This window comes from Oncorhynchus kisutch, linkage group LG8, assembly GCF_002021735.2.
Source record: "Oncorhynchus kisutch isolate 150728-3 linkage group LG8, Okis_V2, whole genome shotgun sequence".
NCBI classification, from domain to species: domain Eukaryota; kingdom Metazoa; phylum Chordata; class Actinopteri; order Salmoniformes; family Salmonidae; genus Oncorhynchus; species Oncorhynchus kisutch.
Window position 1 is genome coordinate 26,417,935 of NC_034181.2, and position 14,438 is coordinate 26,432,372.

The following is a 14,438-nucleotide window of genomic DNA, read 5'->3' on the forward strand; positions in this document are numbered from 1 at the left end:
AAAAACAAGATCCCACAACAGAAAGTGGGAGAAAGGGCTGCCTAAGTATGATTCCCAATCAGAGACAACGATAGACAGCTGCCTCTGATTGGGGACCACACTGGCCGAAAACAAAAGAAATAGACAACATAGAATTCCCACCCCAAATCACACCCTGACCTAACCAAATAGAGAAATAAAACGGCTCTCTAAGGTCAGGGTGTGACACTGTGCCTTAAAAAGCTTAGACAATTCCAGAAAATTCCATCATGGCTTTAGAAGCTTCTGATAGCTTAATTGACATAATTTGAGTCAATTGGAGGTGTACCTGTTGATGTATTTCAAGGAATACCTTCAAACTCAGTGCCTCTTTGCTTGACATCATGGGAAAATCAAAATAAATCAGCCAAGACTTCAGAAATAAATTGTAGACCTCCACAAGTCTGGTTCATCCTTGGGAACAATTTCCAAACGCCTGAAGGTACCACGTTCATCTGTACAAATAATAGCACGCAAGTATAAACACCATTGGATCAAACAGCCGTCATACCGCTCAGGAAGGAGACGCATTCTGTCTCCTAGAGATGAACATACTTTGGTGCAAAAAGTGCAAGTCAATCCCAGAACAACAGCAAAGGACCTTGTGAAGATACAAGTAAAACGAGTCCTATATCGACATAACCTGGAAGGCCGCTCTGCAAGGAAGAAAACACTGCCCCAAAACTGCCATAAAAAAGCCAGACTACGGTTTGCAACTGCACATTGGGACAACGATTGTACTTTTTGGAGAAATGTCCTCTGGTCTGATGAAACAAAAATAGAACTGTTTGGCCATAATGACCATCGTTATGTTTGGAGGAAAAAGGCTTGTAAGCAAAAGAACACCATCCCACCCGTGATGCACTGGGGTGGCAGCATCATATTGTGGGGGTGCTTTGCTGCAGGAGGGACTGGTGCACTTTACAAAATAGATGGCATCATGAGATAGGAAAATTATTTGAATATATTGAAGCAACATCTCAAGACAAGAAGTTAAAGCTTGGTTGCAAATGGGTCTTCCAAATGTACAATGACCCCAAGCATACTTCCAAAGTTGTGGCAAAATGGCTTAAGGACAACAAAGTCAAGGTATTGGAGTGGCCATCACAACGCCTTGACCTCAATCCCATAGAAAATGTGTGAGCAGAACTGAAAAAGCGTGTGCGAGCAAGGAGGCCTACAAACCTGACTCAGTTACACCAGCTCTGTCAGGAGGAATGGGCCAAAATTCACCCAATGGGATTGAGGTCAAGGCTACCCGAAACGTTTGACCCAAATTAAACAATGTAAAGGCAATGCTACCAAATACTAATTGAGTGTATGTAAACTTCTGACCCACTGGGAATGCACCAAGTCTGGAACCAAAAGGCTTGGGTAGAAGCTGTTCAGAAGCCTTTTGGTTCCAGACTTGGTGCATTGGTACCACTTGCTGTGCAGTAACAGAGAGAAGAGTCTATGACTAAACCTTTTGACTCATCACATACTGGGTGTTGCTGCTACTGTTCATGATTTATCCTGTTGCCTAGTCACATTATACCTACCTAATAGATACATACAGCTGAAGTTGAAAGTTTACATTATTTTTTTAACCTTTTATTTTTCACGAGGCAAGTCAGTTAAGAACAAATTCTTATTTACAGTGGGTTAACTGCCTTGTTCACAGGCAGAACAACATATTTTTACCTTGTCAGCTCGGGGATTTGACCTGGCAACCTTTCGGTTACTGGCCCAATGCTCTAACCACTAGGCTACCTGCCGCCCCAGGTGGGGCCAAATACAGTTAAACTCAGTTTTTCACAATTCCTGACATTTAATCCTAGTAAATATTTCCCTGTCTTAGGTCAGTTAGGATCACCACTTCATTTTAAGAATGTGAAATGTCAGAATAATAGAGAATGATTTATTTCAGCTTTAATTTCTTAAATCACATTCCAATTATAGCTTGTGGGTAGTAGCTGTTCAGAAGCCTTTTGGTTCCAGACTTGGTGCATTGGTACCACTTGCTGTGCGGTAACAGAGAGAAGAGTCTATGACTTGGGTGGTTGGAGTCTTTGAAAATATTTTGGGCATTCCTCTGACACTGTCTGGTATTGAGGTCCTGGATGGCAGAGAGGTCGGCCCAGTGATGTACTGGGTCATACGCACTACCCTCTGTAGCGCCTTGCGGTTGGAAGCCATTCAGTTGCCATACCAGTCAAGATGCTCTCAATGATGCAGCTGTAGAGCTTTCTGACGATCTGAGGGACCATGCCAAATATTTTCAGCCTCCTGAGAAGGAAGTGGCGTTGTTGTGACTTCTTCATGACTGTGTTGGTGTGTGTGGAACATGATAATTCCTTAGTGATGTGGACATTTAGGAACTTCAAGCTCTCCATAGTGTTTGTTTACACTTACTTTGTTTACAAACATTGAAGACAACAAGCGTATATCTGGGGTCTGATGGGGTAGGACAAATGAACTAAACTCATTTATAAATTATATTCTCCAAGAATCAATGGGCACATTTCATTAATTTATAAGTCCAAAAATGGATGCAGAAACTGCTGATTGCCCCTTCAATTCCAACTGAGAATATTTAATATACAGTAACTTTTTTTCTCAAGGCTTGACTTGGTTATGGGATGTTTTACTCCCTGACAGTCAATTTAAGATTGTTTAAATTAACCAATTGCATTATTATATACAAACTTACAATATAGTATATCGTTAATATATACCGCACTTGACCCCCGGACTTGATTCAAATTCCTAGTTTAATAGGCTAACTATTTGAAATTAGTGATAGGCCCCTACATTCGTTTATAACAATCTGACATATTTGTAATATTGAAGTTATAAAGAATAACGGTTTTCGTATTATGCCTAACAGTTGTTTGATTAAATATTAATTATTAAAAAGGTGAATTGGCCTACACGCACCTCTGCAGACGCGCTTGTCAAACCATCTAACCAAACACATTTTCTCGTGAACAGTTGCTGTTCGTGATGAATGTAGCGTAGTGTTTTCGTTCCTGTTCATTCAAAAGGAGATGACACATACAATTATAGCAATCAACTAAAACAGTCGGTCTTGAGTTTGAATTGACATAACTATTTTCCTTGACATTAGGCATATGCAGCCAAAGAAGACGACAATCACTTGACAGTTAAAAATGAAATAGGTCTATTCAATAAATATACTGCGAGTGTAGGCCAATTATCTCGAAACGATTGTTTAACATAATTATACATCTTCTACACATTTTTATAAAATATTTCGAGAAAAACGTGTTTTATATCTCACACTTACCAACTAAGGCTGCTGTTTCTTATCGCAGGATTAGGATTTGAGACAATGAGGGGTCTAACTCTCTCGCTCACTCGCTGTCTCTCTCTCCCATATGAGGAAAGAGAACACCTACAGGTCAGAGGGCGCAAGGAGAGAGAGGAGAGAGGAGAGCGTTCCGCTGCACATGAAGTTTAGAAACAGTCGTAGTCTGATATTCGCAAAACACCCCCACATCGCCTAGTTATCAATAGCATGTTGATATTTGTCCATCGGTCATTTCCATCCATTTCTCTGGCAGTTGAAATGCTTATAATACCACCGATTGGTAGCAGTAGACTAGGCCGAATGTTGACTATATAGGCAAATCTCTGTGATCATTAACAGTGTAACCAAACCGTGCGGGTCCGCAGGGGGTTAGTCGTGTGAGCGCGGTGACGTGTGTGGTGTACGTGGCGACGGAAACCGTTATCAGAGCATCCCCCCCAACTCAACACAAACCATCTCCACTCCACAACAGCCACAATCCTAATGCCACTCCATGACAGCACATTATTTATATGAATGCCCCAACGCACAGACGTATGGACTGCTTCATATGAGACCGTCGAGGACTGTTGACAGACTAGTAGCCTACAGATCGAATAGAGTCAATAGACTACAAATGTCCCAGCGCTGAACTGACATCTGGACACGGTAAGACACAACAATTGTTGAAATAACCTGGTCTGTTTTGGAGAGGTGCATGGCCTACAGGCTATAGTCGTTTGTCTTTTTATTTGTGATAAAAATAGAGATCTATCCTACTTAGCATATATTTATGAAAGCATATAATATAAGACTATTAATATAGGACTATTATTAAATGATCTGCAAGCCTATCACTTGAGAAAATAATGTTTGGGTTGAAGGGAAACTTGTGCGTTAGAGCGCGCGGGACACTGCACATATAACAGCCCTGACAGACTATTTCAGTGTGTGTGATTGCGGATGGATTATTTCATGGAAATCAGAGTCAAATTCATTTCGCCAACCGGAGAGAGCCGAGTCCAAACGAGCGCCAGTTTACCTCGCGTTGACCCCTTCAACTTTCAACTCCGGTTGACTCTGTGCTAGAGCTGCACGGTAATGCGCGCAACCGGTTGATTATCTCGATTGTCAGTAATCCAGACATATTCGCGCTCACTGCACCAAATAGCTTTGGAGGATGGTAGCCTATGCGATAATATACATGTCTAGGCTAGTTTAGCGATTTATATTCTGAGATAATGCATTCGTGTATTTATTTATTGTTACTCCTCATTTCAATAGAGATTATGTAGTCTACTTTCATGCTATTAAACCAAATCCTCATAAAACGACGATCCCCCCACTTTCTAGCTCTCTCTCATTGTGTGTGTGTGTGTGTGAGAGAGACATCTTCTGATCCTATCTTTCAGTGACATAAATTGATAATTGTGATAGGCCTACTTTGATCGATTTGACTCCTGATATTTAGGGCATCCTAAATATGGGAACACTTGCGGTTGTCAGAGAATATTGGAGGAGTGTAGGCTAAATCATTGCTGATTTGAGGGACAAACTGAGAGCTCCCCTACACGGAGAGAGAGAGAGAGAGAGGAGGAGGGAAGGCGGGAACACCGGGGTCTCTTGAGGGTCGACCAGGCTGCGACAACGGTCAGAGTCAGACAGTAGTAGGAAAGGTTGTCCAGACATAGGCTACAATCCATTTTTAAAATGCTACGAAGTATATAACCTTCGTCCAGTATGATATTCACGGTATAATGCGTTACTGACGGAGGTCTGCTCACAGAGTGTTCTAATTCATTCGGTTACTTAAGTGCATGAGTGTGGGCCTGTGGGAATTTTGGATATAGGTAACACAGCGACTCGGGACACTGATTTAACACACACACCAGGATGACCGTTGAACTGTGTTCTCCAGGGACGAAACAGAACAGCGCATAAGGTAGACGGCCTACACCCAAAGAGTAAGGAGTGTTTGAGTATGAATGTGTTGTTTAGTCTCAGCAGCTTGGCTTTAGACGGCGGACTCCATGACGTTCCTGTCCAGAGTTGATGTATAGTGCAGACCTGGGTTCAAATACTATTTAACGTAGGGATTTCCATTACTTCAAAGTCATTTCGAAGTAGGATAAGTATTTGGATCATTTTTATTTGAAAATAAAAGTAGTTTAATGTTGGAATGTAGGCCTATTTGGAAATACACTTGAAAAATAATGGCATGAGGAAATACTCAAATACACAAAGGGAAATTTTAAACACAAATATTTAAATACTATATGCATTTGAACCCAGTTTGGTCCTAATGGGTATTTGAAATAATGTGTTTTTGGAAACAAGTATTTGTAAATAGTTTCGGCTATTTATAGGATGTTATTTGAAAATACTATCAAATAGGCTACTTCAAATAGAAGTAGCTGATTTGGCCACATTATTTGACAGAACAAAAATACACCGAAAAATAAGTAGTATATATATACTAAGTATAAGTATATATATATACTACTTATTTTTCGGTGTATTTATATATATATGTGTGTGCTGTTCAGTGAGAGATATTAATGTGCAGTCTGGGATTTTACCTACAATAAGTCAAACTGGAACTCTCATCGGTCATCCAGAAACACTGTTTAGATTGTATTTAGTCTCATCGCGTAAATTCAGTTTTACAGCGTGATTGAGATTTAAAGTCAATGTTCCTGATTTAGCGGAGACTGCATTCACGGTAAACGCTGCATATTTCGGCTCCATCAGAAATGACCTTAACATTTCTATCGCGTATATGTAACGCTTCAGTTTTATAGATTGAAAGAGCCTTTCGCGTCACTAGAAATGTTATAGTCAATAATATATTGAAAACAATGTTTTTTTTACCAGTGTGCCTTGATCTTTCACAGTTTATAGCATCCTATCATTGTATAGCTTACTAATAACATATTTGATTTCTAGTAGCCTAAAATAGTGTTATTCTTAGGTTATTATTGATACATTATTTATAAGCCTAAATTAATATATGCATAAACTACATTCATTATTAGACTGTTATTAGATTATGATTATGATGATGATGGTGATGATTAATATTGTTGTTATTGTTGATAATATTATTGTTGTTATTATTACCTTGTTAATTAATATGCCCACCATGTGACATAATCATGAAATTATTTTCAATATGGCCTAATAATAGTTTGTCACAAAGCCTTAGCCTACTGATATTGATTTCTTAATTTGTTTCATTTGATTATCTAGACCATTTGTGTATGAGCATATTTGGTAGTATAGTTTTAGTTTGAATTGCATTATTATTTTGGCATATTTTCTGTGAAATGAGACTGAGCTGCACATTGAATTCAAGTCAATATTTTCAGCTCTACAGTCAACATATTAATATATTAGTGGAGATCATATTTGCTTTATTTTGCAACGTTTCAATGTAGCCTATAATACACGCTTTAGTGAACGCTTTTCATTTGGATGGTAAACTAAGCATATCATTGAATCCGGATATACACTGGGTGTACAAAACATTAAGAACACCGCCTCTTTCCGTGACAGACACTGACCAGGTGAATAGGTGAAAGCTGTTTCCCTTATTGATAAATCCACTTCAGTGTAGAGGAAGGGGAGGAGACAGGTTAAATAAGGATATTTAAGCCAATTAAGAAATGGATTGTGTATGTGTGTCATTCAGAGGGTGAATGGGCAAGACAAAATATTTAAGTGCCTTTGAATGGGGTATGGTAGGTGCTACCCGTTTGTATCAAGAACTGCAACACTGCTGGGTTTTTCACGCTCAACAGTTCCGCGTGTGTATCAAGAACGGTCCACCACCCAAAGGACATCCAGCCAACTTGGCACAACTGTGGGAAGCATTGGAGTCAACATGGGCCCGCATCCCTGTGGAACGCTTTCGACACTACACCTTGTCGAGCCCATGCTCCAACGAATTGAGGCCTAGGCCGATGATTCTGAAAATACAGCATCCATATAGGCCTATCTCCTTTGGCTATTAGCTTAATGGAATATTGAATGATTGCCTATAGTAGTAGGTCTAATTGGCTAGTAGTAAAGTATTGACTGATAATATAATATCAGATAATTGTGTGTGTGTGTTGCGTCTATCCCGACCGTGTGTCCCTCGGTGTCAGGTGGTGTCATGGCTAGCGCCATCCAAGAGCGCGCGGACACCGACAAGGACTCACCGAAAGAGAACAAACCGGAGAATCACACTCGCTCCCTGAGCTCGCCACCTTCACCGCAGGCAACGTGCACACAGCAGGTAACTAACCTCTGTGTGCGTGTGTGTTTAATTGTTCTAAACATAAAAACGATGCACTTCCATTTTTTTATTTATTGAGGGTGATGACGATTTTTGCATGCACCGTAATTGCATGATTTTTTTCTCCTTAAGTGATATGGAAAAAACCTTATTGAAAATAATGTCATTATTAGGCTAATAATCTATGGTGTTATAGCCTATTAGAGATACCTATTTTTTCACAAAATAATATAGGCCTAGGCCACTAATTTAAACGATTAATTTATTCCCCCAATATAATAACTAAAGTCAGCTAGGTAGGAGTCCATGTCATGTCAAGGCAGAAACAAACAGTCCGTTTTAGGAATGCAGGAGCTGACTATGACCTAGATGTGTCTTCTAAACTGTCGGTTGGTTACCTAGAACATGCCCAGAGCAACACTGAATGACTGACTGCTTCTCTCTGGTCAAATCTGTGTCAAACTCCGTTAAAATATCGTTGTTGACGGATAAATGTGAAACCTTCAGCAGCATGTAATATATAGGCTTACACTGTTATTGTTATTAATGTAAAATAAACCTGTTCCAATATGACCTAGTCTCATTAAGATAAAATACAATGTAAATTGGCAGGCTTTACAGACCAACATATTTTAATTTAATTTAATTTATTTATTATTTTTACAATGTTCAAATAACAAGTTTGTGTAGACATATTGGTAGGATATTCATGGCGGAGGGAGTGGGTCTTTGGTTTAAATGTTTAATATATTTATAATCTCACCTATTCTCTCTGTTCTCAGGGAATGGATGGAATAAAAGTATACACGCAAGAGCGGGAACTGTGGGATAAATTCCACGAGGTTGGAACGGAGATGATCATCACTAAGGCGGGAAGGTAAAATAGCCTATCTTAATCTATTCATTTTTTATCTTCAGACATCAGTGCGGAATGTTTTGAAAAAGGAAAAGTAGCCTATTCTTTGCTGGATGTATTTTTGTATTAGGTGAGATTGAGAATTAAAATCGTGTCCCCATAAACTTGCAAACACATTGTTTCTCTCTTTTTACGTTGGCTTAGGCTATATGGTAATTACCAAGGAGCATGTAGGAAAATATAAAAACTAATCTACTAGGCCTATAGACCTGTTAAACCTTCAAATATTTAGTCACATTTTTGTGATTAATGTTTGTAGCCTAACATTTTTATTTAGCCTATAATTACCACAAGTATGTTTTGTTTCGGTTTTTGCTCACAACTGCAGCGATGGTTTTTATGCCTTAGTGATAAGGCCTACTGATATTGCTTTTTTTTTGCTATGTTCCTTACTGTCGGTGGTTTTCCTGTCTCGCCAGGCGGATGTTCCCCTGCTACAAGGTGAAGGTGACGGGCCTCAACTCTAAAAGCAAGTACATTCTCCTCATGGATATCGTGCCAGCAGATGACCACCGCTACAAGTTCGCTGATAATAAATGGCAAGCTCCATATCACATCTTTGCATATTTAAATAGCCTACTTGATGTGCATTATTTGCGTTAAATGTAAACTAATGTTTATCTCATGAGCTTATTAAATAAATACTTGAAATGGGCTTAGTAGCCTATAACTGACTCAACACACCCAATAGTCAAGTTTCAAGCTTCAAAGTATCAGAAAACCAAGAGCTAGGCAGATATATCCATCTCTCCTATTAGAGATTTAATCCCAATAAAACTATGCTGATAATAATTACATTTACATAAATGATCAAATGCTGTATTTTAACAACATCACAGAGAGAGAAATATAACACAGAGCAGAGCCGTGGATGTATAGCCCTACTAAAACGCTGCAGTGATGTCCCAGTCCTACCCCGTGCCCTGTGCCCTATTTCCCTGTGTTTGCCTGCTGGCCGCGCTCCACTCCCCCTGTCCCTGACCACCGGTTCAGTCTCAGTACCATGGGTTCATGTGGCGGGCAGATTAAAGACCAGGTCTCTCTGAGGTCCACACCAGCATGAGGCTGCAGGGGAGATCTAAACCCACTTGTGCTGCGTGAGTCTGTCATCCTCTCCCTGGTCACGTGATGATGCCCTGTTGCACCCTAAAAGACACTTCATTCAGCTGATCCCCCTGGCCCAATAGGAGGCAGATGGCCCATTTTCAGTCATGTTTAGGACAAGGCCCTATGTTAATGTCTAATGTGAACGCTGTTGTGCGTGGGTAGATTACCCTCTAAGGGAGGTTCTTTGTTTGTAAATATCCGTGGTGCTCTGTCATTTCCCTGTCCCATTTGACAGACGTGAAATAACTTCAGTGAACATGTTTTCCAACTCGGTCCAGTTGCGGCCAGTTGGAGGCCTTCTTCTCAGATAGATTCCAACTTTAAATTATTATTTTTTATTTTACCTTTACTTTACTAGGCAAGTCAGTTAAGAACAAATTCTTATTTTCAATGACGGCCTAGGAACAGTGGGTTAACTGCCTGTTCAGGGGCAGAACGACAGATTTGTACCTTGTCAGCTCGGGGATTCGAACTTGCAACCTTTCGGTTACTAGTCCAACTTAAGAAGTCATACACACAGACAACAACAAGCACACACGTCATGTTCTATTGTACACTGCTCAAAAAAATAAAGGGAACACTAAAATAACACATCCTAGATCTGAATGAATGAAATATTCTTATTAAATACTTTTTTCTTTACATAGTTGAATGTGCTGACAACAAAATCACACAAAAATGATCAATGGAAATCAAATTTATCAACCCATGGAGGTCTGGATTTGGAGTCACACTCAAAATTAAAGTGGAAAACCACACTACAGGCTGATCCAACTTTGATGTAATGTCCTTAAAACAAGTCAAAATGAGGCTCAGTAGTGTGTGTGGCCTCCACGTGCCTGTATGACCTCCCTACAATGCCTGGGCATGCTCCTGATGAGGTGGCGGATGGCCTCCTGAGGGATCTCCTCCCAGACCTGGACTAAAGCATCCGCCAACTCCTGGACAGTCTGTGGTGCAACGTGGCGTTGGTGGATGAAGTGAGACATGATGTCCCAGATGTGCTCAATTGGATTCAGGTCAGGGGAACGGGCGGGCCAGTCCATAGCATCAATGCCTTCCTCTTGCAGGAACTGCTGACACACTCCAGCCACATGAGGTCTAGCATTGTCTTGCATTAGGAGGAACCCAGGGCCAACCGCACCAGCATATGGTCTCACAAGGAGTCTGAGGATCTCATCTCGGTACCTAATGGCAGTCAGGCTACCTCTGGCGAGCACATGGAGGGCTGTGCGGCCCCCCAAAGAAATGCCACCCCACACCATGACTGACCCACCGCCAAACCGGTCATGCTGGAGGATGTTGCAGGCAGCAGAACGTTTTCCACGGCGTCTCCAGACTGTCACGTCTGTCACGTGCTCAGTGTGAACCTGCTTTCATCTGTGAAGAGCACAGGGCGCCAGTGGCGAATTTGCCAATCTTGGTGTTCTCTGGCAAATGCCAAACGTCCTGCACGGTGTTGGGCTGTAAGCACAACCCCCACCTGTGTACGTCGGGCCTTCATACCACCATCATGGAGTCTGTTTCTGACCGTTTGAGCAGACACATGCACATTTGTGGCCTGCTGGAGGTAATTTTGCAGTGCTCTGGCAGTGCTCCTCCTGCTCCTCCTTGCACAAAGGCGGAGGTAGCGGTCCTGCTGCTGGATTGTTGCCCTCCTACGGCCTCCTCCACGTCTCCTGATGTACTGGCCTGTCTCCTGGTAGCGCCTCCATGCTCTGGACACTACGTTGACAGACACAGCAAACCTTCTTGCCACAGCTCGCATTGATGTTCCATCCTGGATGAGCTGCATTACATGAGCCACTTGTGTGGGTTGTAGACTCCGTCTCATGCTACCACTAGAGTGAAAGCACCGCCAGCATTCAAAAGTGACCAAAACATCAGCCAGGAAGCATAGGAACACCTGCAGAACCACTCCTTTATTGGGGGTGTCTTGCTAATTGCCTATAATTTCCACCTGTTGTCTATTCCATTTGCACAACAGCATGTGAAATTTATTGTCAATCAGTGTTGCTTCCTAAGTGGACAGTTTGATTTCACAGAAGTGTGATTGACTTGGAGATACATTGTGTTGTTTAAGTGTTCCCTTTATTTTTTTGAGCAGTGTATTTCATGTGAACCAGAACATTTTGCCTGTTTGAAATAGATCAGATTAGTTTATTGTCCTACAAGTATGATCAGTTTGGAAACATCTTTCATGCTCACATGGTTGTGATTTGCTTGTACATCATCCATCGCTCTGATTTACACCTGGATTGGTATTAACATATTCTGATGTCACTGATGGGGGCCAGCTGTGTCTCTCTTCATGTTGAAAGCAGTTTAAATGTGAGGAGGATGTTGGTCTAATAATAAGAATAGATACAGCCAGAGGCACCACCGTGGCATGTCAGATCTGTGTGTCTCCTGTGACAGTAGAGGAACAGTATAGAGCATGGCCGGGTCAGACTGTGTGTGTGTGTGAGAGAGTGAGTGAGAGAGAGAGACATATACAGTACGAGTGGCGGCAGAATAGGGCAGGGCTGGGTCAAAGCAGGGCCATCTGACACTCACATCAGCGTCCTATTGTGATTGATATTTGGTTTAGTTGTCAATGTGTGAATTCAGTGTGCGTGTGTGTGTGTCAGGTCTGTTTCGGGGAAGGCGGAGCCGGCCATGCCAGGGAGGTTGTACGTCCACCCTGACTCTCCAGCCACTGGGAGCCACTGGGCACGCCAGCTTGTCTCCTTCCAGAAACTCAAACTCACTAACAACCACCTGGACCCCTTTGGACACGTCAGTCCTTTACTTCTCTCTACCTGTGTATGTGTGTGTGTGAGGATGGATGTGTGTGTGTGTGTGTGTGTGAAGATGGATAGCACTGCTGATAAAACAGCGGTAACCACAATAATGATGTTAATGACGTTCAGGGCCATTAGCTCATGCCTCATACCCATGCCTGGTAGGACTATCACATCAATTAGGATTAGGTCTCTCAACGAACACACACACACACACACACTAGAGAGGGACCACAACAAAGATACGCCCAGTAAATTGGTACAAAAAGAGACACATCTGGAAATTAACAATTTAGCATGGGTCCAGAGGAGACAGAAGGGCAATTTTGTGGCCCTATTGAATATCATTCTACAAGTGGGATGGCGCTACAGCATTCAGTGTTTTACTGTTTACTGTATGTCTCTGTTTTTGCTGTATTGCAGATTATATTAAACTCAATGCATAAATACCAACCCCGCCTCCACATCGTCAAAGCAGATGAACACAATGGGTTTGGTTCCAAGAACACAGCCTTCTGCACGCACATGTTCTCAGAGACCTCATTCATCGCCGTGACATCATACCAGAACCACAAGGTACTGAATCACTGAAAACACAAAGTCATTATTATTTAGTTAATTAACAAAGTCACATTTTTGTTCAAATGATTTGATCAGATATTTCTGGATTATTTTGTCATAGATACAGTTGAATTATCCAGGTCCTGTTGTGCAGATTATTTAACTGAGTTGTAGCTAAAGCAGGACAGAGTTGTCTTATGGGTGTATCTTTTTGCCATGTGAATCAGTGCATTATTCCCCGGGGTCACTGTTCTCAATTCAACATGTCAAGTCTGATAACATCCCAGTGTGTACACTTCACAGGGCAGTTCCAACCTGTTCCTTTCCTTTGATCATGTCTGTTATGGTTCCGGCACCAGAGCGCTGGAACCATACACACATAGTTTTTTTTTTTTCTCTCTCTCTCTCTCTCTCTCTCTCTCTCTCTCTCTCTCTCTCTCTCTCTCTCTCTCTCTCTCTCTCTCTCTCTCGCTCTCGCTCTCTCTCTCGCTCTCGCTCTCGCTCTCGCTCTCGCTCTCTCTCGCTCTCTCTCTCTCTCTCTCTCTCTCTCTCTCTCTCTCTCGCTCTCTCTCGGGATTTATTGGCATGGGAAACATACAGTTGAAGTCGGAAGTTTACATATACTTAGGTTGGAGTCATTAACTCGTTTTTCAGCCACTCCACACATTTCTTGTTAACTATAGTTTTGTAATTCACTGTATCACAATTCCAGTGGGTCAGAAGTTTACATACACTAAGTTGACTGTGCCTTTAAACAGCTTAGAAAATTCCAGAAAATGATGTCATGGCTTTAGAAGCTTCTGATAGGCTAATTGACATAATTTGAGTCAATTGGAGGTGTACCTGTGGATGTATTTCAAGGCCTACCTTCAAACTCAGTGCCTCTTTTCTTGACATCATGGAAAAATCTAAATAAATCAGCCAAGACTTCAGAAAAAAATTGTAGACCTCCACAAATCTGGTTCATCCTTGGGAGCATTTTCCAAACGCCTGAAGGTACCACGTTCATCTGTACAAACAATAGTATGCAAATATAAACACCATGAGACCACACAGCATCATACCGCTCAGGAAGGAGATGCATTCTGTCTCCTAGAGATGAACGTACTTTGGTGCAAAAAGTGCAAATCAATCCCAGAACAACAGCAAAGAACCTTGTGAAGATGCTGGAGGAAACTTTCACTCTAGTGGTAGCATGAGACGGAGTCTACAACCCACACAAGTGGCTCAGGTAGTGCAGCTCATCCAGAATGGCACATCAATGCGAGCTGTGGCAAGAAGGTTTGCTGTGTCTGTCAGCGTAGGTCAGACGGTCAGAAACAGACTCCAGAAACAGACTCCAAACGGTCAGAAACAGACTCCATGAGGGTGGTATGAGGGCCCGACGTCCACAGGTGGGGGTTGTGCTTACAGCCCAACACCGTGCAGGACGTTTGGCATTTGCCAGAGAACACCAAGATTGGCAAATTCGCCACTGGCGCC

General features: G+C 41.8%; 1 protein-coding gene across 2 annotated transcripts in view; it reads left to right on the forward strand.

Moving 5' to 3' along the window:
• The first annotated feature begins 3,649 nt into the window (after nt 1–3,649).
• The window catches only part of LOC109895128 (T-box transcription factor TBX5-like), a 38,519-nt gene continuing 27,730 nt past the window's right edge, over nt 3,650–14,438 (forward strand). Inside the window, exons 1-6 of one of the 2 annotated variants that reach the window (XM_020488781.2) lie at nt 3,650–3,979; nt 7,459–7,589; nt 8,372–8,466; nt 8,925–9,044; nt 12,243–12,390; nt 12,819–12,971. In XM_020488781.2, coding sequence (XP_020344370.1) covers nt 7,467–7,589; nt 8,372–8,466; nt 8,925–9,044; nt 12,243–12,390; nt 12,819–12,971 — 639 coding nt within the window. In that variant the 5' untranslated portion in view covers nt 3,650–3,979; nt 7,459–7,466. The remainder of the gene's footprint in view (nt 3,980–7,458; nt 7,590–8,371; nt 8,467–8,924; nt 9,045–12,242; nt 12,391–12,818; nt 12,972–14,438) is intronic. The other variant, XM_031829965.1, reaches the window with a different exon arrangement.